This window comes from Mesoplodon mirus (assembly GCF_964341445.2).
Source record: "Mesoplodon mirus genome assembly, chromosome: 14".
In the NCBI taxonomy this organism is placed as follows: Eukaryota; Metazoa; Chordata; class Mammalia; order Artiodactyla; family Ziphiidae; genus Mesoplodon; species Mesoplodon mirus.
Genome location: NC_138990.1, coordinates 24,209,679 through 24,233,158, shown reverse-complemented (window position 1 = coordinate 24,233,158; position 23,480 = coordinate 24,209,679). Strand labels below are relative to the sequence as shown.

Sequence of the window (23,480 nt, the reverse complement as noted above, 5' to 3'; positions counted from 1 at the left end):
CGACTCCGGTGTTCACAGATGAGAAAACAGTCCCCTCATCCCAGCTGCGGGGTTGGGTGTGTCTCACTGAGAGACAGGTCCCCGTGCCCAGTAGACAGAGCTTGTTTGTCTCAAATTTGGGAACACTGGAGAGTAACTGCCCATAGGTCACACGGCCAGGGGTGACAAAGCTGAGAGAAGCCTGCTGGCCCAGACCCAGGGGAGGGCTCTCCCCTCTGCCCCTCAGCCTGGTCCTCAGTCATCTTCTCTTGCTTCTTCCACATCTCAGCTAGAACCCAGAGCCTCCCCTGTGATCTTCGACCAGCCTCACCCTGATGACTCTATCCCCACCTCCAGGCACCGGGGTCTTTCTCCCCTAAACAGGCATCATCTCTGCCGAGAGCCGTCCAAAGATGCCCCTGCTCCCGTGCAATTAGGTTCAGGGCTGAGCCTGGCTTCTGCCTCCGTAACGGCCTGCCTTCCTGCCTCCACACCCCTTATGCCTTTTGACCCAGAAACCGTGACTGTGTTAATCTCAGAAGCACAGCATGCCTTGCAGGTGGCATCCTTCCTACTGGAGAATCTGTCTCATGACTGTTCACCCGTCCTCTTTCAAGGTCCCTCCAACCAGCCCTCTCTGAAATGACTTCTCAACTAACTGGCTTCCTCCTCTGCACTTCCATATGTTTTATGAACGTCTACAATTACCATTTAACTCAAGCTTTACAAAACAATTATGGTACAGATGGGTATTCCCCCACTAGGTTGTATACTCGTTATTACCCTTTGAATTCTCAGCACTTAGCACTGTGCCGAGCAAAGAGCTGGGAGCCAGGAATGCAGGTTGACTAAGCGAATTTTCCCAGTATGTCATCCAAAAGCAGGAGAAGAAGGGTCCCAGGCAGAGACAGAGGGCCTCTCGTGCATATAAACAGAGAGGATCATGGGGACACCTGCTTGCTCTCTCATGTGCTTCAATATAAGTGATCCTGATAAGTGAAGTATTACCGTAAAATGTTGAAAGAACTCTCAGGAAAAATAAATCAGCACTTATCCCATAAATAATTAAAATGCATGTTAAAAACTATACTGGCATGACAGCTTAAAGCTAGTGGAAAATGAACTATCTTCCATTAAGATCACAGTGTTCAAAACTACTCACTTCCATTTTAGGTTCACCCACCGAGAAAAATCCCCTAGTGGAGGCAACCATTTTCCTTTTACTGATTCTGGAGACCCTTAAAAATAAATTTTCTGCTCAGAGCTCACTTTTAAGCCAAAGCAATATCCTAAGATTTCTGATCTGCTGCTCTCTGAGCAATCACGGGACTGGCTTCATTAAGGGGAGCTATGAGTGCACCTTGTTTGCTCAAACGAACGTGCAAGCACCAGCTGGTTCATGAAGCTGCTAAACAGACAATGGCCAAGAGCTCTGTGTTGACTTCCGGGCTGCTCAACCTCACCAGCACACATGTCCCCATAAGAGAACCTCTTCTGTTTCTGTGACACAGGATGATGTACAGACCCCTCAGGGAGGTGGCCATTGAGACAGAGCCACACAAAGATCAGGTCCCAACAGGGGGAAACGATAAAAAACGAGCACTAGGGACATGGTGGGGAAGCCCCACCATCCAGGCACCAAACTGGCCTCAGTCCTGACTCTGGAACTGGGATTTGGATCCCAGTCTGAGGTGTGAACAGGTCTGGGGCTTCCACGCAATTGACCAAGACGAGGGCCTCCAGCAGGGGGTTGCCCTTCCTGGGGGCCTCTCAAAGCACCTTGAGTGTGGGCTTTTATTGTCAGACCCAAATATGTGCACAATGTGTATTTCGGAAGGAGGTAGAAACAGTCCTCCCTTTTAGGCAACTGGACGGAATCTCCCCATCAGATGACATCAGCTTGAACAAGCCCAAAAGAGAACCCAAAATACATGGGGAGGGAGAATGTTATTGCTTGTGCTGGTCCCAGCACCCTCTGGGCCCTGCCCTCATGGTCTCCCTGGGCTGCCCCAGGGACTCATTCTACACAACGGTCAGGTTCCCACTTTGTCCTCTGAAAGGCCATTAAAACCTCCCACCTCAATTGATGACCACCATCAGGAAAAATCCTGTCTTCCAAATAAACTACATTTCCTAATGCTTCATCTTCCTGGTCCCTACCACATACATATGCATTTCCCAGTCCAGGCGTCTGCCCCTCTGGACGTGGGCCCTGTTGCCACACCAAGGGACTTCCCAAAGTTGTGTGACACAAAAGAAAGGTCACCGTGCTGGGTCAAGTCTGGCCAGGCTGCTCACCAGCAGAGTGAGTATGGCCCGTGGGCTGCGGTTCGCTGAGCCCCGGTCGTAAATATTTTCTGTGAATACAGCCTTAACAGTATAGGAAATGAAGAACTCTGGCATTTGTCCAAATTATCTCGAAACAGAATAACCCATCTTTACCTGAAATAGTCACGTAATGGACACCTAGGTCAGGGATGGCTTGGCTGGAGGGTGGAAGGGCCCGGGGGGCCGGAATGAAAAGAAGACCCGAGCGTGGGCTCTGCCCCCGCTCACCTCAAGTCTGGATCTTTAAGGCTCTTTTCCAGCTCTGCAATTCTGTCATCCTGAAACCTGTGGCGCAGTCTGTATTTGATTTCCATGAAGAAAAACAGATTCTAACACTCTAAAAGATGGCAATTTAAAAAAATCTGAATAAAAAAATAATATATGCTCACTGTGGAAACTTAAATAGAACAAAAAACATGGAGAAAAAAGTTAAAATTCCCCTTAAGTCCCAGTACCCAGAGAAGACCCCACAGGGCCAGCATCTGTGTAGGCACACACGTTACATGTGACACACGCATCCACAATGAGATCCACAGCAGGCAACGGCTCTGAACTCACATGTTCATTTGGAAAAGAAATCCTGGCCTCAGCCACGGCCATCCGCTTCTCTAAAAGACACCAGCTGCAGTTAGGTGCTGGGCCTATGGAACGCAGGGGTCACGTGTGCAATCCAGGCGTGGTGCAGCTGGAGCTCCCTGGGCGACCTGCCATCTCATCCCAAGTGCAAGGGGGAGAGGAAGAGCCCACCAGACACAAAGACCCTGCCCTCCCGCTGGGCAGCTGACAGACATTCACGTGACACAGCGGGGGAGGTGGGGAGGGGAAATCACACAACTAAAGGGTGTATCTCTCATCCACCCGAGGAGGATAGGCGTTGATACTGCAAGAATGTTTTAATGATTTTAAGTTACAAACGCAGCCTCGGGGGAAGGGAGCCCACCGCAGGCAGGAAGGGCAGTTAGGGTCAGTGCATGGTGAGCAGAGGCTACTGACCCCTCGGCTGCTTGCTTAAAGCCTAGGGAAGCTGGAGAGGTGTTTTCAGGAACGTGCATGCCCGGCACTGGGGACGGTGGCCTTTCCTGCAGACAGGCATTCGTGACTCAAGACCCAGTGCCCAAGGACCCTGCACATGGCGCGAACAGCCAGCTCCTCATCAGCACATCCGGTGCAGAAGGTTCCAACGGAGGCAACCTCTCTCCACACCCTTTGCCGCAGGGTCACTTCAATGGAAATGCCTGTGACTGGGAAACGGGAAAGTTGGCTAAAAGCCACCAGAAAAGGAACGGGTTTTACCAAAACCAAAGGAAGCAGCTACGTTTCAGTTCTCTGCACATTCATGTATTTTATGGGAACACAAAATGAGATTTTCACAAACAAATCCACATAAAACACAAATAGAAAGACTTCAATCTATGAAAGAGACTCAGCCAGAAGCAAGCTGTCCAGCTTCTTCCTCCCAATCTGGAGTGTGTTAGGACCTGAAGGGACATCTGGGGCACAGGGCAGGGGCCTGGGAGGGCACTGGGAGGGGCAGGGCCTCCGGAAGGCATCACCAGGACCAAAGTCCCAGAGGCCCAGACAATGTTTCCAGATGTTGTCTGGAAACGTCTGCCAGACAACTGATGGTAAGGGGGAAAGGGCATATCTGTCCTGTGTCCAGATGAACTTACTGTCCCACTTCGGGCCTGAGGGTCCTGACGCTGCCGTGAGTCCAGACCCCAGCAGCCTTCTGAGAAGGACAGAAAGAAGGAGCAAAGGCTTGGAGCACAGGGAAGGCAACACACAGCTCCTTTCCTCTGCCCCTGCAGAGTAACTGACAGCAAACCCCATCATTTTGTTCGAAGATGACAAAAACCCTGAATTCTAAGCAGACTGCAGACAAGACACAGATATGACAAAGAAATATAAGGACAGTCAACCAGACAGACACTTGCAACCAACAAAAACCCAGTGAGCTGTTTATACCCTGTAAATTACTCGGAAAAGAAAAGTCGAAAAGCAAGCGGGGCCTCCACGAACTCCCCCTCCCCACCCTCCCCTCGCTCGGACCCACCCTGGCTGCAGTTCCACCCGGGCCCAGGCTTGCCCAGGCTTCTGGGCTTGGGAAGCCATCCTGTTCACCTGCGGGCCTCTGAGTCTCCGAGCCCATTGCACCCTCTGAACTGAGAAGACAACTGCATGTCTCCGCCGGCTCAGAAGTCTGCCCAGGGACTGACCCTGAGGCCCACTTCATCACCTCCACCGTCATCACCTCCATCACCTCCAACACCTCCATTACCGTCATGACCTCCATTATCATCATGACCTCCCTGACCTCCATCACCACCATCACCTCCATCACTCCATCATCAAGGGCACCCTCACAGCACAGGGCAGGGGAGCCGTCCTGAGATCCTGGAATCCACCGGGAGGTGCTATGAACTTAGCAAAAGCAGCTCTCCTCCTCCTGGTCACACAGATACATCCTGGCCGTGCTGAACTCTCAGAGACACACAGCATCATACAAAGGTGGACTCTAACCACAGTGAAGCCACAGCTCAGGTCATTAGGTAATTCCTGGCAAGGCTGCTCTGTGGAAAAGGGCTGACTCCTCCCACGACTCCTTGGCCCAGAGGAGTTGAGAAGCCCAGGGAGGGTCGCCTGAACCTTTCTGTCCCCTCCAGGAGGTGAGGAAGCTGGGGGAGGGGAGCCCTGGAGATGCAGCAGGGGGCGCATCAGGGTGCAAAGTCATTTGTGTGCAAAGACCCTTCTCACTGTGCATCCTGACACCACACAGCTGCCCCAGGAAGGTGGAGACTCCTTCTCAGGCCAAGAGGAAGGCTAGTCGTGTTGACGGCTGCTCACCAGGTAGTCCTGGATGTCAAAACAGGCCAAGAAAGGCCCTTGTTCCTGGACTGATGGGTCCACGGCCGGAGAGACAGATGCCCGTCCTTGCTGGGGGATCTACATCATCAACTCTCACCTGCAAAGCCCACCCAGGTGGTCTGGACCTACCTGCACAGCTTCAACAGGCTTATCAGTAAGTTACAGACTTAACCAGGAAATCTGGACAGGATTTTGCCTCTTTATTCCAACAGTGTGACGAGGGGACTCTACAGCTGAGTGGGTTTTGAGGGCAGAGGTCCCCAGTCCCAGGAGTGACACCAGAGGCACAACAACAGCCTTGGAGGGGCTGTGTCCCTCGTCACCCCAAGGGGCCACAGCAGCCTCCCTGCCCACCTCCTGCCCACCTTCCCCATCAGGTGCACGAGACACAACACTCTCTCTGGACACACACACGCATGGGGTGCCTGTCCACCCCGATGGAACAGCACCTGCTTGGAGAAGCTGTGTCGAATGATGGGACAGGAGTGGGACTCAGAGCCTGAACGACCCAGATTTCCACGGTCACAGCCACCCAAGCCCAACTCAGCAGTCAGCCCAGGCCCGGGACTCTCGGAAATGGTGTCTGTGGGCAGCACAGCACAGGGGCCCAGAGCATGAAGTGGGTCAGAGTGACATAGGTGAAGGTCCTCGGTCACCATCACAGCCCCCGAGGTAATGTTACAGCAACCTGGGGAATCTATTCAGTGTTCTCATTCCAGCTGATAAGAACATGATGGGCACCATGACTCGAAGCCCCACATTCACCAAAGAGACGGGGGCACCCTCCCAAGTCAGAGCTGTCAATCCTTCCCGGCAGGGAGCAAGCTGAAGGAATATGCAATCCCTGTGTGATTTCAGGGAGAAATCGGCCTTTGTTAACCTTTATTCGGAAGTCTTCAACTACGACAGTATTCAAACTGAAAAATACATGCAGCCGTTATCAATAAATCAGGAGCCACTGGTTTGAACCCATCATCAGGGAAGTTACAACAACCCTTCACACCACTTTTCTTTTTTAAGTTTTTCTTTTCTCTTTTTTTTTTTTTTTTGATGTGGACCATTTTTAAAGTCTTTATTGAATTTGTTACAATATTGCTTGCGTTTTATGTTTCGGTTTTTTGGCCGGGAGGCATATGGGATTTTAGCTCCTCGACCAAGGATTGAACCTGCACCCCCTGCACTGGAAGGCGAAGTCCCAACCACTGGACCACCAGGGAAGTCCCCGCATCACTTTTCTGAAAATATATAATTCACGCCTTAGGGCTCACACTCAGGGTCTCTGCCCTGAATCATCCAAAAGTCCTGACACAGACGCCTCGGGGCACTTGCTCCCCTGCAAGATCCCTACGTAGGATGGAGCACTGGCCGCGTCAGCACCCAGGCCGGGGAGCCACCAGCAACTGGGAGACATGAAATGCACCCTGGCCTTGATGAGACGGGTCTGACCCTCCCACCTACAGCTGCAGAGACCGGTGCCAAGCCCAGCCAGCGATTTCCACAGCTGGTTCCATCTGCAAAGGTAACCGCAAATTAGCCGCAGAAGCGGGGAGGACGGCTCACAGCCAGCATTCCCTAAACTGACAGCAAAGAGGGGAGACCCCTGCTTTCGCCAACATGAGGCATTTCATGCAGGAGCACAACAGGCCTACAGAGCAGCTTAGGGGCCCCCAGGGTGTCCCTGACTCACAGGACAGCTCAGTAACTGCCATGAGTGACCCCCCAGTGACCAAGCACACCTCATCCTTGATGCAGTGAAGGCAGTGAATAAAAAGACACCAAACCAAACAGTTAAGATAAAGCCTTGCAGTTTGGTAGGGGGAAGGGGGTGTATGCTGCATCATTTACACAATTTACACACAGTGGCCCGTGCACCATTACACATGCACCGTTACACAGAAGCCACAGCAAAGCTCAACGGTATCATTCAGGATTGAATCACAGACCAGACACTCCGCTTGAAATAAATTGTAAGTAACGAAAGATGTGTCCTCAAAGCAAAGACACAACTTCAAAAGTCTACAATCATTTAAAATAGTCAGTGGGGTGCGGAGCCGCTGTCCCGCTGGAGGGGACACCAGGGGACACCCAGGCCCCGCCCAGGCCCACTCCAGCCGGAGCCAGTAACTGAATTTCCAATGAAATGCTAACTCTTTGTTAAATAATGCCATTTAAAGAGAATGATAGTCCCCACAGCCTGGAATATAAGTCTGATAACATGCCGAGCGGATCAGAAAAGGCAACAGTCCGATTTCCATGCAGTGAACTTTCAAACGCTCCCCTAACCCGGCTGCGCCCCGGACGCCGCCCCGAGGGCACATCAGCCCCGAGGCTGCACTGCCTGGTCGTCCCTGAGATGAGCTCAGAGTCTCCCACCCTGGCATCGCCCCCCACCACGAAGGCACTGCAGGTGACGGAGAAGGGAAGCACCCCTCCCCCACGGTACGCCTGCCGCCGCAGAAAATGGACACCAGGGCAGGCGACAGTTTTGTAACCACTTACCTCTGGGACTCTGGGCCCTCCTCCTACCAACAGCTGGATTTCACTCCATACCGTGGGGGGGGGGGCAGGACTCCGTGCCCGTCAGGACCCCGAGAACAGCCTGCGGACGAGGAGGCCTGGCGGGGAAGTGACCTACGTCATCGGCCGGGCGGGAAACCCACGCTCTCGGGGTCCAGCGGGAACCTCAGCACACCTTCCTGAAGCCCCCAGCAGTCACCGCACTGAGGCCCCCAGAGCCTGTGTTGTCCGCACAGCCCGTCACTGCGGCGGCTCCGAGGCCGTCCTGGCGTCGCCCAAGACCCTCCGAAAGCGCATCATGTGGGCACAGATCGCCCGAGGGGTAAAGAGCTCGCGAGACTTCAGCCCCTGACCACGGTGTCTGGAGCTCCACCGCCAACGCCGCCACCCCCAGCCGGCTCCACGGCCACTGGCGGCCCTTGGAACTGGGCTGAGGTGTGTCGGAGTGTGACACGCAGCAGGCTCCGCGCTGAGCCTGGACAAAGAAGGCAAAGCACCCGTTAACGTTCTGTACTGAGTGATGCTCACGTGCTCACATTTTGGAAGAAGTGGGTTAGATAAGACACATTATTAAACCAATTTCATCTGTTGCTTTTTAACTTTCGTAATGTGGCCACTAGAAAATTTTAAATTTCACAGTTGGCCCACATTCTACTCCTACAGACAGTGCTGCCTGGAGTATAAAATTCAGAATCCGAGCCATCAGAAAGCTTTATTTGAACACATGGTTAATCCGTTAGCTTTTTGTAAATGTTTCTGAGACATGGAAGTGCAGATGTCCACGGGAAAAATTCTGTATTCCGTCCGTTTCCATGACCACAAATTGTGGAGCCCTGAGGAAATCTGGGCCCGATTTTAACGCTCAATCCAGGGTGGGAAGCCTCAGATGGACGGCAGAGGCTGCTGCATAAGAAAACTGGACAGGAAGACACTGGCGGAGACCCGGGGTCACGGACCACATTTCCATAATGTTCGTTTCACCGTGTGACTGGAGAACCCTTCAAACGTAGAAAGAGCCCACGGCCCGTCTCCCCAGACTCAGGGCGGTCACCCGTGTCGTGCGGGCCTCTGTGGTGAGCGGTTACCTCTGGCTCCAGCCCTGAGTGACAGCACGCCTCCCTCCCCGCTCTCCACGCCGTTCCGCCAGGAAATTCTCCCGCGAGCCAGCCTCTTTGACAATGTAGCAAGCGACAGCAGGGCGTATCCTGGTTTCTCCCCCAGCTGGGCAGCCTGGGGAGGAGGAAACGATGGGACCTCGGAGGTGACGGGAGAAGGACTTTACCCCCAGCTCACACCTTACCGTCCCGCCCAAGCAGAGCCCAGAGTCAGCCTGGGTACAGGCCCTGCTGCGCCCCCAGCTGTGCTGGTTCCTCCACTCCTCTGGGCCTGCAAAGCAGGGCCAGTCACAGCGCCCAGGTCGCTGAGCTGCCACAAGGACTGAGTGAATTAATGAGCTGAATTTATTGCTTCTGTAGGAAACTTTTTCCTAAAGGAGTTATTTCTAAGCGAACGAATGAGCAGAACAGTGTCAGGCTCCTAAATAAAATGGCTTCAAAAGACCCTCCAGGTCCCCTGTCCAGCTGGTCGCTGACCCTCCTTCCAAGACCACGTCCGCTCCAAGCACCTCGGGACCCCAGGCCTCCACGTCCGTGTTCCCTCTCTAGCCAGCCGGCTCCCAGGTGGCAGGGCTCCCCAGGCCTCTGCACTTGTCTGCGAGCTGGGAAGGACTTCCAGGAGACATCTCCCCGATTCCTCCAAACTTTCCCGGCCTCTGTGGTTCGGCCCGGTACTGCCCAAGGCCAGCGTCCACGCTGCCTGAGGACTCTGACAAGCCAACGCCCGGCTGCACTGGGACCGGGCACGTCAGGACCTCTGGGATGGGCCACACTGCAGCATTTGGGGGATTTCAACGTGCAGCCCAAGTCCAGGAGCACCGGGCTAACAACGGACCACGGCTGCAATGCTCTCAAGGACGATTTCTTCCATAGGTAAAGACATCCTCTATAGATTGCAAAGAAAGCTCACTGCCTTTTTTTTACCCTAAATTAATCCAATTAGAGGATAAAATACACACATCACAAAACGTCTCCACTGAAGCTGAGCTTGTTCAGCTGGCACTTCACTCGCTCTCTTGGCCGCATCCCCATAATGCCCGCAGCCTAAGCTCCAGGGGGTCAGAGACTGGACATCAGCTTCTGCAAGGTCACAGAGCCGCGTGGATGCCCGGAGGGGATGCGCAGCCCTCCTCCCCCGGAACACAGGCGGGGGGCACAGAGCAGGCACTCGGGACAGCGACCCGCGCTCCTGTCTCTGCCTGTCCCTGAGGGAGGGAGCCCCGCACCGGTGGTCGGTGAGGCGCTGTGGGAACCCCTGAGCTGAGGGGGTTACAAGTGGAGATGACCGTCAACGTGAATGTAAACAGCAGCATGATTAATTAACGACCAAGGCTCTCCGCCAGACGCTTGCCTCTGATTAAACCGAGCCCAGAAGCCAAGGCCCAGTGGGACGGACGGCGCTCCCAACGTCCGATGGAGACGTCAGAACAGTCAGGTGGGTGACGGCCAGGGCAGCGCTCAGCCAGGCCGCTGGGCCCACTGCCCGCCCCTCCCCAACCCCGGAGCCCAGAGCACCCGCAGATGAATAAACAGAGAAGGGAGAGAGGCAGGAAGGGACTCGGAGCTGAAGCTGGACAGTGCGGACGAGGTCTCAGACCACAGCTCAACTGGGCTCAGCCTGCTCCACGAAGAACAAAAACAGGACTGCTTTTCTTTCGTAGAGTCACCAATCAGAATCATTCCACAACCTGTCAATTCACCTAAAATAAATGTTTAAACCACCATGGTCTCTGACACTGCAAATATCTGAGACTTAAGAGGACACCAGCTGTAACCAGCGCAGCAGCTTCACTTTCGAATATACCCGTTGCATCCTGTCTCCTAAGTCCTGGATGTGTGCGTCAGCCTTAGAAATGATCCCTTTCCCATTTTTAAATGCTGTGATTTCTGCCTGACTAATGCCATCTTTAATTATACATCATCGAGCATCTTACTGTGATCTAATGGGGTCCATCACTCAACAAAACGGCCCCATCGGCAACCACGGTCCCCAGAGCTAGTTACGCAAACCTCGCTCCATTTCTCACAAGTGTCCACCTGCACCTGCAGACGCCGGCACACACACCTCAAGCCCCAGCACCTCACCAATCTGTCCAGAAGACACGACCGCATGATGCCAGCTTTCTACCGGCCCCACGTAGCATAGTGACAGCTGGCGACACTCGGGTCTCCACCCGGGTGGCCACACGTCCAGGTCCTTCATGCCATGCGTTCTGCCTGGGCAGCACCCAGAAGGCCAGCATTGCCCGAGTCCTGTGGCAGCTGGTGGTAGAACCAGAGGGACCCGCGGGGATAGACAGGCTGCAGGCACGGACAGGCCTTTCCTGTCGCCACAGGACACAACAGTCCAGCTGGATAGGCTTTCTCAGCACACGACACATTTCAAGCAAACTAAGGTCGGCAGAGGTCAGCTAGTCCCTGAACTTTCATTCAAAGGGATGAACTGCCAACCAAATTAATGACTGTAAATGTATAACTTATAAAATGATACATATATATGTATGTTCTCTATATATTAGTATATGTGTGTGTATATATATATATGTACACAAATCCATTTACATATATTGAAATGTATTCACTACTGAGTGAGAATGAACAGGTCAGGCTCTAATTCCGGACAATTTACCTAAACAGCTGATGACCAACCTCTCATAAGAGAAACTCAAGTTACTAAACCAAGTGCCCTAAGACCTAGAATCAGAAAAATATAACTAGAAAGGCCACTCAGTGGACAATTAAGAATAAAGCACTTTTGAAAGAATTGGGAATCGTGACAGTGTGAGACCTCGTACGTACACCCTCTTGTATAATTGACGCGACATCTTTCTCTGGCCCCTTTATGGGTCTACATTTAGAATTCCATTTAGGGCAGCAAGATTTTCACTCAACATGAATCAGATGTGTTGACCAAGCAGCAGATGGGAAACAACAAATACACACAGAGCGTTTCTCTGATGTGCGAGCATCAAAGCTCATCCCGGGCTGCCCGTGGCGCGTGGACCCAGTCCTGCCTGCAGCATGCTGTCCGCGCACCTGCTCCCCGAGGGCCCCAGCAACAGCCCTCTGGACTCACGTCCTGCCAACAAGCCTCCCAGTGGCACCGACAGCTGTGATTCCAAGAAACAGGCATTTCGGCCATTTCTTTCTCCTTCTAAGGAGGTAGAGCCCACACTTCTCTCTTTTGGACAAAACGAAGCCCCACTCTCTGACTCACTCCAGGGTCACCAAGAGGGGAAAAAGGAAGAGAAACCAGAAAAAAGGGGAGAGCCCAGCCCTCCCGCCCACAGCCAGTGACTCCCCTGGGTGGGTGAGGCTTCCTCCAGTCCCCTCCCCGGCTGGGGACACCGGGAGCAGAGTGAGCTGAAGGGGGGCGGTTTGTTACTTTATCCCGAACACCCCAGAGTGTGTGGCTCCAGTGGGTGAGGTAGAATGAGATAAGAGGGAGATCCCAAGCTTGGGGAGAAAGGATCGCAAACAAATATCCAGATGCAGACTCTGCGGGTCCCCCAGCCCTTGCCCCCAGGTCTCTCCCCAGGCTCCCAGCCCGACTTTGTTGGGGGTCATCCATTCCAATACTTATTACAATGAAAACTCAAGGCTCAAGAGTAACACCACCCCCCGCCAGCCCCGCCAGCCCCGCCAGCAGAGGTTCCAAGGTGCTCACGCACAGCCGGGGTTCTCCCGGCTCCTTCTAGGTAGGAACCTGTCAGGCCACAGCCTTGAGGTGCCCAGGCGCCCACGCTCTGCTTGGTCAGCACCTTGCAGATGAGGACTCTGCAGCACAGAGGTCACACCGCACCCAGCACGGGCCCAGGCGCACCTCAAGGATGTGTGGAGGGGGCATCAGCCTGGCCCCAGGCAGCCCACGTGCACCGATAACCATCACCTGTCCCGACTGCCAAGGTCCTGCTCCTGCACAGGGCACAGACCCAAGGAATGGCATGGGCCTGACCCTGATGAACTTGCAATGTGCATGGGTGAAAAGACCCAAGACCCCGAAGGCAATCAGGGAATAGGTTCTGGAGCACAGACATTCAATGAGAATGTAGGAAACTGGCTCCGGGAGTGCACAGGGCCCGTGAGTGCTGGGAGGTAAACGGGGGACAGACAGTAAGGACAGGGCAGCCGGGGCGGGGGTGTAAGAAACAGGACTGACCACGTGTGGCTGCTCCTCTGCAGCATCCCAGGGACACAGGAAGGAGGCGTGGACAGACCTGCGCTCGACGCTGGAGAAAGTGGTCTGACGTAAGCCAAGGGCAGACGCCCAGCGGGAATGAAGAGCAGCACAGTTACTGGCCGTGCAGCTGGGGCCCAGGTGGGGCAGGACAGGGACCTAGAACCTGCCCAAAGGGAAGAGTGGAGGGCACCTGTGACCCAAACGGCATCTTAGAGCGGTCACCTGGCTGGGGGCAGAGCGGACTGGGGACAGTGGCACCTGGTGGGGAGTTTGGCCAGCAGGGACCCGGCCAATGTTGCAGGGGCAGAAAGGAAGATGTTAAGTGTCCCTCCCGGGAGTCATGATAAAACTTGGTGATGCAGACACAGGTGAAGGGGGAAAATCAAGGACGACCCCAAGCCCCAGAAGATGTCAATACCAGGGCAGGCCCTTCCACTCAGCTCATCAGACAGCCCTGCTGTGAGCACGGGACCAGCCCAGAGGCCCAGGCTCACCTGTCCCACCTGTCTCACCCACAGCCCTCAGCTCCAGGGATGAAGGGTGCCGGGAGAGCCTGCCTGACCATGTCCTTTGCCCCACACCCGTCTCTTAGTTCAGAACCTTGTGCCACTTTTCTGCTGTGTCCAGATCCTGGCCTGGCACCTGACAGGCTCCTGGACACGAACATGACTCCAGGCCAGGTGGGCCCCTGGCTGCAGGTGGACACATGTCACTTTTAAAACTTCTTGCCCATTTATATTTTCAGCCTCAAACAAATCCCAAGTTTTCACACTTGCTATTTGAGTTGAAAAACCAAACGTTGGCTTCCAAGCATGAAGTGCTGCCCTGCTTCTCACACTCACCTCATCCAACTTCTCCATCCTACAAATCCTCAGCACGAATGCAGCCCAGGCCCCAGCATCTCAGGCACAGAGCAAGCCAGGGGTTGAAAAGGTAAAAGTCAAGCTGCTCAGGGAAAATGAACTCTGGTCATTCTAGGACTCCAGGCAGTTTTTATCCAAACTAGTCATCCAGGTTTCATCCTCACAACATTTACTTTAAATCTGACTTACTTTTTATTTAAATCTGTTCCAAATCAAACCTCACATACCTGCCAGAATTTTTTTAGTGGACCACTTGGCATAAATAGAAGAGATCATTAAAGGACACATATGTTAACATAAAGCCCATCGCCAGGTGCCATCAGGGACGTCTGTGGCCACCGTGGCAACCCTGCTGGGAGCACCAGCGCCCTGTGTGACCTTCCCCTTCTCTGTCACCAGGCCAGGTTACACTCCACCAGCGAGATGCCACCTCTGTGCTCACTGGTGGTCTGTTTCCAGGTGGTGTTAACAGGGCAAAGGCCACGTGCCCCTCGGTCCTGACACCTCATGCTGCACAAACACACTGGCTTTCGTTACCTTCAGACGGGCTTGGGGAGGGGAAACAGGTGCAATTTTCAGGTCATATAGAATTGGGAGGATGATTATAAAGAGTTAAGGAATCCAACAGTTTATCCATAAACAGTAAATATTTATGTCTTATGTAGAAATCTCTGGAACACGTGTAGGGACAAGGTGGTGGTACTTCAGCTTTGTGTGTAGGAGAAATGAACGCACGGCAGCTCTTGCTGCCGGGATGTCTCCGCTGTTTCCGATGCGCTTCGTGCTGCATTTGCTGGTGAGGTGGCAGGCAAACTGTGCCACTTCCTAGGCCAAAATAATTCTTACCCCAAGTACCTGGGTGCTGGTTGCAGTGCCTGGTACATAGTAGGTCCTCAGGTATGCATTCAGTGAAGTAGAGAGACATGCATCACTGGCCCATCTGCACGGCTGTGTGACGGCCCCCTGTGCCCCCAGTGCTCCTGCCCAGCTCGGCACTGCCCCAAACCCACCCTCCTATCCCTAGCCCCTCGGCTCCACAACAACTCACACCTGCTTCTGGTGCCGGCGTGTTTCTAGATGTCACTCACTGCTTCTGTTGACCTGAATTCCTGCAGCGAATTCTCATTCACTGAAACTCACATAAATTCACGGGACCAGCGCACTCACATCCCAGAAGTAGAAGAGCCAAGATCCTAGTGTCTTGTGTTTGCAGATGAGCACCGTGGACTCATTCCCACCACAAACCCTCGGCAGGCAAGAGAACCGGTGTCACTCATCATCCACGAGCCAACGCGGCCAGAGTCCAGCTCAAAGATGTAGCCTGTGAGCAGAACCCGCATCAAGCTGCTGCTTCACACACTCTTTCATTCCAACTTTGCTCAGAGGGAGAAGGGAGACATGTCACAGTTCTTAAACCATTCCCCAGAGCTGACACCTCTGACACCCTCATCTTTCAAGGTGAATTAGGATTCCAACAGGACAGACATCACACATGCATCAAATTCTTCAAATCCGAAGATCTACCAAGAAAGGCAAATCTGACAAAAAGTGACCTTTGTCTCTTCAAGCGCCATAAAGAGCATTTCTCCCTAACTGAATCCTTGATGTTTTATTTCAACAACGTACCTTGAAAAAGAGCACATTAACTGCGAAAATAAAGATTAAATACAGATTGAACTGAAATGCACCCTTGAAACAACTGTATAATTGAGACGCAATCTCGTCCTGCTCTGGCGAGCCTCACACGCTGGATGAAGGAACAACAGTGTGAGTCCGTGCTGCAGACAAGGGAGGTGTAGATGGGCCACCCATCCTGCAGACAAGGTAGCTATGCTTCCCTCTCAGCAGAGCGCTGACCAGTGTGTCACACTGAGCAGGATTATGTTCCCGGCTGCCTTCCTTAAAACAGATGAGCTTTTGGACTTTTTTTCACTTTAAAGACACTTATAAGGATCAAGCACACAACCACGATAACAAAGATAAAACCTGGAAGCAATTTAAAGGTGAAACAGATTCAAGCCCTTGGCTAGACGCTCATCAACACTCAACGATCCAGTCATGGGAACTTGGCAGACTTTGAACCCGGAGGCACAACATGCATCACACACACACACACACACACACACACACGTAATTTAGGACACCATATACTGACCCCACTAGCAGTGAGGTGGGCCTGTGGAGCGCACCTCAGTGGTGATTCGAGGTTTTGAGATGCACGTTAGTGGTGGCACCAAGCCAACGGCCCACACAGTGTGCTAAGCCTGCACCTGCATTGCCTCTGTCACCCAGTAAAGCAGACAGGTGCCCTCACTCACTGATAAGAAGGCCCAGAAAAGCTAAACCATCTGCCAAGCGATTAACACACACCCCACCCCGTGCCAGTCCTGGCTGCCCACCAAGTCCCCCACCCTCCATCCTCACAGGACACTGAGGAGCCCAGGGATCCCTTAGTCACCTAGTTTGGGATGCGGGTGGGGAGGGGCCGCAGCCTCAGGGGGAGGTGGTCCTGGGTCCCAAAGCCCCCAGAGATGGGCTGGTCCGGGCTCCGGCCGGGAGGGGAAGTGAGTGACGGTAGTCAAGTCAAGTCTGCTCCCCAACTTGGAGAGTGACCACTTGGCCTCTCGGAATGTCACTCGGATGAGATGCCCAAGGCCCCTGCATCTAACCTTGAGACCCCTAGGTGGGGCTGGGGTGACACCAGGATGGTGGCAGAGCAGAAGGACGGATGAGGACACATCCCTGAGGACAGAACGGAGCCCCGGACAAACCCCAGGCACCCCGGGCTCCAGACCTATGGCTGCCAGTGACCTGCCCCCAAAGCCACCACACTCCCCGGGGACCCCCTCCACCGCACTCCGCACCAGCCCGCCCACAGCAGCCGAGCCAAAAGCAGCTGCAGCCATGTGCAGAGTGGACCTCAGGGCCCAGGCCACTTGGTTTGGGACCAGGGTCTCTAATTAACCAGGTTCGTGGTAGGGAGAGGCGTCTAATCAGGAAGCCAGTTAGCCGGTGCGTCCAGAGTTCACCTTTCAAGGTCACCCCAACTCCAGTGCCCCTGAGCGATGGGGTCTCGGAGCTCAGCTTCCCATGTGCTAACCAGCTGCCTCTCTGAGCTGTGGTCGGGAAGCGAGGAGACACACACCGCCCGGCCCGCCCTGCACACAGCAGACGCTCCATCAACAGTCACGCATCCCACCACCCTTCTGAAAACACGTCCCAAAGGACTTGCCGTGACTCATCTGTCACAAAGGCCGGCGTGTGCCCCGGCATCACAGTGACCACGGTCACCACTGTCTGCCGTCCTGGGAGCTGCCTGGCTTCCGTGAGGCCTCCAGGCCTCTTCTCTGGAGTCCCTGTTACACCCCAGACCAAGCCACAGCCGCCCACCCCCACGACACAGTCGTGTCCTAACCCTAACCCTGCACCGGACGGCCAGGGCATCCACCCTACGGAGGGCTGCCGCCTGGCCAGCCACTGCCCAGGCCGTCACTCCTGCCCAGGGAGTCTGGATTCCCAAGCATGTTGATGCAAGTGTGCTTACACACTTACATATTAACATAAACTCTAATTAAATAGCATGCAAACCAAAGAAATCTAAGTGCACAAGAAGTCACTCCTTGGAAAAACCAAGGTGACTGCTTAGGAAAGACTCACCAAAGAGAGACAGCTTTAAAACTGTCACATCAGCAGGAACAAAACCAGAACACATTGAGGGGGGATTATTTAAAATCTGGAAGGTGCTCCACTCAGAATTTTTGGAAAGTCTCTTAGTTCTCAGTCCACTTGAAAGAAACAAATAGGAAATCATAGGTTGTGACTGAAAGACAGGTTAGAACGCAAAGAAGAGTCCAGATCCTGCATCCAAAAAATGGCGAATTATTATACGTGTGTGTTTGTAAGATAAAATATCTAATAGACACCATTTGTGTGATTCACTTCACTCTCTCATTACTGGGTCCCAGTCACACTGGCCGAGACATACACAGGTTTCCAACTTAAACATCCCCAAGTACCTGCAGGCAAACTAATCAGGTTCTAACAGTTTCCCATCAGCAAGAGCCTTACCCAAGCCTTCTAGAGTTCTTTGATTGTGATAACGTCCTCCCTTTAACCTTCACAGAATTCTGGCCGACACCTGCCCCGTGCCCACAGGAACCTCCTGAGAGCACAACGGCTTCGGCCCCTAATGCCAGCTCCATCAGGGGACACACCTGCCTGGCTCACCCAGGATGGTGCCCGGCCCAGTGCAGGTACGTAGCAAAAGCTGTGTACGCCAAATTGAAGGCAAGGGATTCCCACCAAAATAATCACAAAAAAATTGGAACTGTCTGATATATTAGAGCCTTATTCAGACACATTAAAAAGTACTCTCTGAATTACTCAGTTGAGAACCTCAAAACCCTCTCGGAAAGACAAGTTGCACTGAAAACCTCCATCAATGTAGTTAGGGTGTTTAAGGGGTCACCTTGCAAAACTGTAAAACAGAACAAAAAACAGATTAAGCCAAGAAACTCAGCAATTGCGATGGCAGCGCATTCAAAGGGCTAAGGCGGCTCTGAGCGCCAGCACAGGATGGCAAGCATTTGCTAGCCTTGGGCATCGTAACACGGTGTAAAAGTTCCAGGGCAGCACAATTAACTGATTCCTGATGCCTCGTCTCAGAGGCACAGGTGAAAGCAGAGCTCCGCCCACCAGGCTGGAGGGTCCAGGCAATGCTGGTGAAAGATGTGAGTGAACGGTGTGGAAAGTGCTTCAGGAACCAAACGGAGTGAGTACATTCCCGGCAGCTAACTGTCACTAAATTAACAAACATTTAAGCGGATATCTGCTAATCTACCCACCTAAAACGTCCACACGTCCCAAAGGAAGGTCGGAGCAGCATCTCACTGGGAAACGGGACTCTCTTATATTTACAGTCACCTACTACTAAGGCATATATGGTACCCGTTGATGACGAGTGCCCATCTATTAAACAGCACGCGGCAACCCCCCGGGCCCAGGACTTAATCCAGTGCACAGTCGAGTACCAGAGCCTATTTGGAAGTGATGCTCAGCTGAAGGCTTTGCCCACCACACTCACAGACCTGCTTACAGTGCAGCCCTCTATGCAGGACGTCTGGTTGCCCAAGAAGACTCCCAATGACTATTGAAAATCAGTAGATTAAAGGCTAGATGATACTACAGTCCACAGGGCCACTACTTTTTCTTTCCTCTCCAAAAATGATCAAATGTAATATCGGATTTAATTCAGACTCTTCCTAGGACCCAAGCTTAGTCCCCCTGGCAAGTGGGACCTGGAAGAAAGGACCGAGGGTCACACCAAGATAACACAGGAAAAAAGAAAAAAAGGAAATGTGTTCCAGAGTCCACTAGGCTCAGACAGCCCTGGACATAGTCTGTTAGCTGTATGTATGTGTCCAGAGAGAAAGTCAACCAACCATCCCAAAATCCGGGGGACAAAATATTAATTCCCTGGTACTAAGTGTAATGAATAAAAGTTGTAAGTTCAGCCCCTTCACAAACGTCTTTAAATGCCACAAATGCCCCGGAGCCCAGGAGCTGCCTCAAGACCAGTTGTTACCCGCCACCCTCCTCATCAAACACGATTCACAAAACGTCCCCACTAGAAGCATCATTCCTAAAATCATTTAGTTCTCCGAGCAGGAGGAAGTAACCTGGTTATTTTGCAGATAAAGACCTTTAATTGTAATACTTTAGATAATAACAGCAAGGCAGGAAAGAAAAGTTTGAAAATCTGTAATAAGAACACTTGTAACTGGCTTTAATCACGATTAAAACCAAGTAAATTAACATCAACTCCCCTTCAGCAGTGATCCCATTTATAAATATTCCTTGACTATTCTTGACTTGAGAATGGGCGGGCATTCTCCCTGAGTCTCCATTTCCCTGATCTATAGGAAAAGCCCAGTTTGGCAAAGTCTGACTTTTAACTCCAAAGCTTAACACTCAAGGGCTTAAGTTCCTAACCTCAGAGACACTGCAGTGCTGAGCAATTCGGATGGAGAACTTTCCCCTCACCTCAGCACTTCACATTTGGGAAGGATTATTTAAATGGTGTATACACCAACAGATCTTTAAAAGGTCAAAAGTAGAGGGATACGGTTGTGCTTTCTAAAATGAATGATATTTGCAATAAATCAACAATCTTTTCAAGCTTTTCTACATCTAAAGAAAATACAAAACATGAGTAGCTCCTTGTTTCTCACTTAAACCAGCAGCCCACGGGCTATCCTCCCTCCAGCAACAGTGCCCAAGGTGGCCGAGGGTGTGAAATGACACACTCTAAGTAGCTCTTGAAACCAAATCACCGGAACCCTCAAGATAAGGTCCTTGAAACAGAAACAGTCCATGCTGTACAATGTAGCTGCACACACACACACACACACACACACACACACACACCCCTCAAATAGCAACCCAGTGGGAACACAATGGGCCTGAGAACCCAGGGTAGGACCAGGGCTGCCTGACGGGCCAAGTCCAGAAGGGCTGAGCCAAACATTCCCGGGCTCCAGGAGCTTTGTACTGCTAAAGGAGTTTGTACTTTGCGTTCTTGCAACCCAGGCACTCACTTGCCTCTGCCAGGTCCTCCCTGGCCAGACACCAGGCAGGAGGCCCACCATCTTCCCAGCAGCCAGAACCTGGGAAAACACTAGGTGCTAACTTCAGTCCAAGCGGGCGAGGGTGTGGAGAGGGCTGGTCTGGGGGTCCAGGAGAAGAAGTCTGTGTCTGGGGAGATGGAGGGCCCAGCAAAGTTAAAAGGTGGGGAAAGAGGCCCAGCCCTGCGAGGGACTGAAGGGGAGCAGGGGGCCAGGGAGCCTTGCCCACCTCAGGGAGGGCGGGGGGCTGCCACACACGCACAGGCCACCACAGAGCAAGTGCTGGTGGAAAGGCATTCCAGGGGAGAGGATGGGCTGACGGCAGGTGCCAAAGAGAAGTTCAAAGGGGAGGGGGCGGGAGGGGAGCACGTGATGTCCAAGAGTTACCAAGTAGGACTTATAAGGTTACACTCACGGAGTCCCTGGAGGGAAGCAAGTCGAGAAAGAAGGCCATCGCGGAGCACCTCTGGTCCCCTGCCCTTCCTCGCCGCCCTCCCCCCACCAACACACTCACACCTCTGCGAAGCGCGTACCCACCTTTGCTGGGGGCGCGCTCCTGCTGGCTGCCAGCTCGCGCAGGCTGGCGTTGGCGCTGGTCGCCGCGGGGAGGAGAACCGGGGAGCCAGAGGCGCTGCCCCCAGGACCCGCGAGCGCCGAGGCCGCCCCCGAACCGGGGCTGGGGCCCAGACCAGGACGCGCGGGCGGGCTGCTGCCAGGGCTGGCGCCGGCGCGGGGCCGCTGACGGATGCCGTCCAGCAGGCGCACCAGCAGGATGTTGGCGGGCAGCTCGTCCACGCCGCAGCCCACGAGGATGCGGCACTCGGGGCAGCGCAGCTCGTGGCGCGAGCACACGATGCTCTCCAGGCAGCGGCGGCAGAAGGTGTGCTGGCAGGGCAGCACCTTGGCCGTCGTGTCCAGGCGCTCCAAGCACACGGAGCACTCCAGCAGGTCCAGGAGCGACGACTCGTCCATGTCCCCGCCCAGCCTGTCGCCGTCGCCCTCGCTCTGCGCAGCGGCGGCCGCCCTGGACGCGCACAGCCTGGGCGCTCCGAGCAGCATGGGGGCGGCGCCGGCGGCGGCGCGCACCTCTAGGTCCCGGGCCCGTTGCGGAGGCTGCCGCGGGCAGTGGGCGCCAGGGTCGCGCCCGAACAGCCGCTGGGGAACCGGGCTGCGCCGCGACTTCCTTCCCTGCGGCTGGCAGCGCCAAGTGGTGCCAACCGGCCTGCGTGGCAGGGACCGGAACTCCGAGCCCCGCGAGCCCCCTCCGGGCCGCCGAGCCCACCCAGTTCTTCGGCGCGAGGCGCCCCCGAATGCGGGCTACACCTGTCTCTCCGCGAGTCCGCCCCGCACGGGGTCCAGCGGCGCTGCCGGACTGGCACAACACCCGGCGGCTCTGCGCTCGCAGCGGCCAGTCCGGTGCCGTGGAGGCGGGGGCGCAGCGTGCGCGCTCCCCCGCACCGCCTCTGTGCGCCCTTGGCCTGCCCGCGAGCGGCTGCCCAGCTGGCGCAGCGGGACCCCTCCTCGTCCTCGGCCGCGAGCACGTGCGCGGGGAGCGCGCGGAGGTCACGGTCACTGCGGGGCACGGGGAAGGGGCAGCTGCGTCCTGGAGCTGCCTCCGGCTGGGAGCACGCAGCCACCAGTCCTGCCCTTAGGGCGCCTCCAGGGCCCCCAGGAACTCCGGGGCGCTCTCCCGCGCAGGCCCGGGCCTGTCCCCTCTGGCGCCGGAGCCTCCCTTCGCTCTCCGTGAGCCTCGGAGCGGGATGTTTCCGCCTGACGCCACCGCGAAGGAAAGTTTGGGCGGCGCTATGCGGACCGCCTCCCTGGGCAGCGCCGGCCAGGAGCTTGGGGACGCAGCCAACACCCGGGCATCCTCCTCGACGACGGCCCGGTCCCCTACCCGGCGGCGCGCGGAAGTGACAGCTCCGGAGCCGGGGTGGGCGCGGGGCCCCGGGCGAAGCGGAGGGGAGGGAGCTGGGGTCCTCCCGGCGACGCGCGTCCAAGACTGCGCCGCTGCCCGCCGGACCCCAGCCTCGCGCAGGGCGCCCTTGGGGACGCGCTCGACCCCCTTCTCGGGAGGCGCAGGCGAGGGGATACGCGGTCTCGTTCCCGGCGCCCGCCTTCGGGCGCGTCAGAGCGACGCAAGAGCGCACGGAGGCCCGGGGGCCGCGGGGCCGCGGCCGGTGGCACAGATTCCCTGCCGAGCGCTGCCCCCTCGTGGCCGCTCTGGGCCCAGTCCGCGGTCGGCGCAGCCTGGTCCAGGGCAGGACGCTGGACCGTGCACATCTCCGAATGGGGGCTACAGCAGAAGGGCGCGAGGGCCCTACTCCCGGTCGGTCAGGCTGTCTTGCGGTTTGTGAAGCTAAGTGTGGCTTTTTTGACTTTCCAGGGAGAAAGTAATACTTGTTGAGGCTTCAATGCCACGAACGTGCATCTTTTTATTTAATCATCTAAACAGCCCTGTAGGGTAATTATTTTAACCTCATTTTGCATGTGAGGAAGGTGAGGCTTATAGTTATGAAATCACTGTGGCTGGATTTTGTTAATGTTTTTGTCTCCAGAACCGAATGCGTGGAAAAGATCACAGTCCGCTATAATACCAGCTCCCTACAAGCCACCTATTTTTACACTGTAATATCCCCAGTGCCTAGGGCAATGCCTGGCACATAGTAGGTGTTCAATAAATATTTGTGGAATTAATGAAAAAACAGCCTCCAAATCCTCGCCTAGTGGTGATTTGAATGCACATCTTAGCGTCTCTGTTCCGGGTATACTGGGTCACACCCTTGGTCCATGAAGTGAGGCTGCCAGTTCATTGAAACTTTGCTCCTGACCTCTGACGGCCGCAGGAGACTTGCCCCACCTGCCTTCCGGGTTCTCCTAATGTGGATTGTGCACGATTATTCACATCAGCACTGCCAGTGAGAGATGGAGGCATCTCTCCCGTGCTGCCCGGGGACCCAGACCTTGGGCCAGGCCTCCCCGGAGGGGCCACACATGGCCCTCCTTCCAC

General features: G+C 54.6%; 1 protein-coding gene across 1 annotated transcript in view; it reads right to left on the bottom strand.

The window, feature by feature from the left end:
* SH3RF3 (SH3 domain containing ring finger 3) overlaps positions 1 to 21,561 on the bottom strand; it is a 209,272-nt gene extending 187,711 nt beyond the window's left edge. Inside the window, exon 1 of the mRNA XM_082643102.1 lies at positions 21,008 to 21,561. Within this exon, the coding sequence (XP_082499228.1) occupies positions 21,008 to 21,529 (522 nt within the window). The 5' untranslated portion in view covers positions 21,530 to 21,561. The remainder of the gene's footprint in view (positions 1 to 21,007) is intronic.
* Positions 21,562 to 23,480: the final 1,919 nt, after the last annotated feature.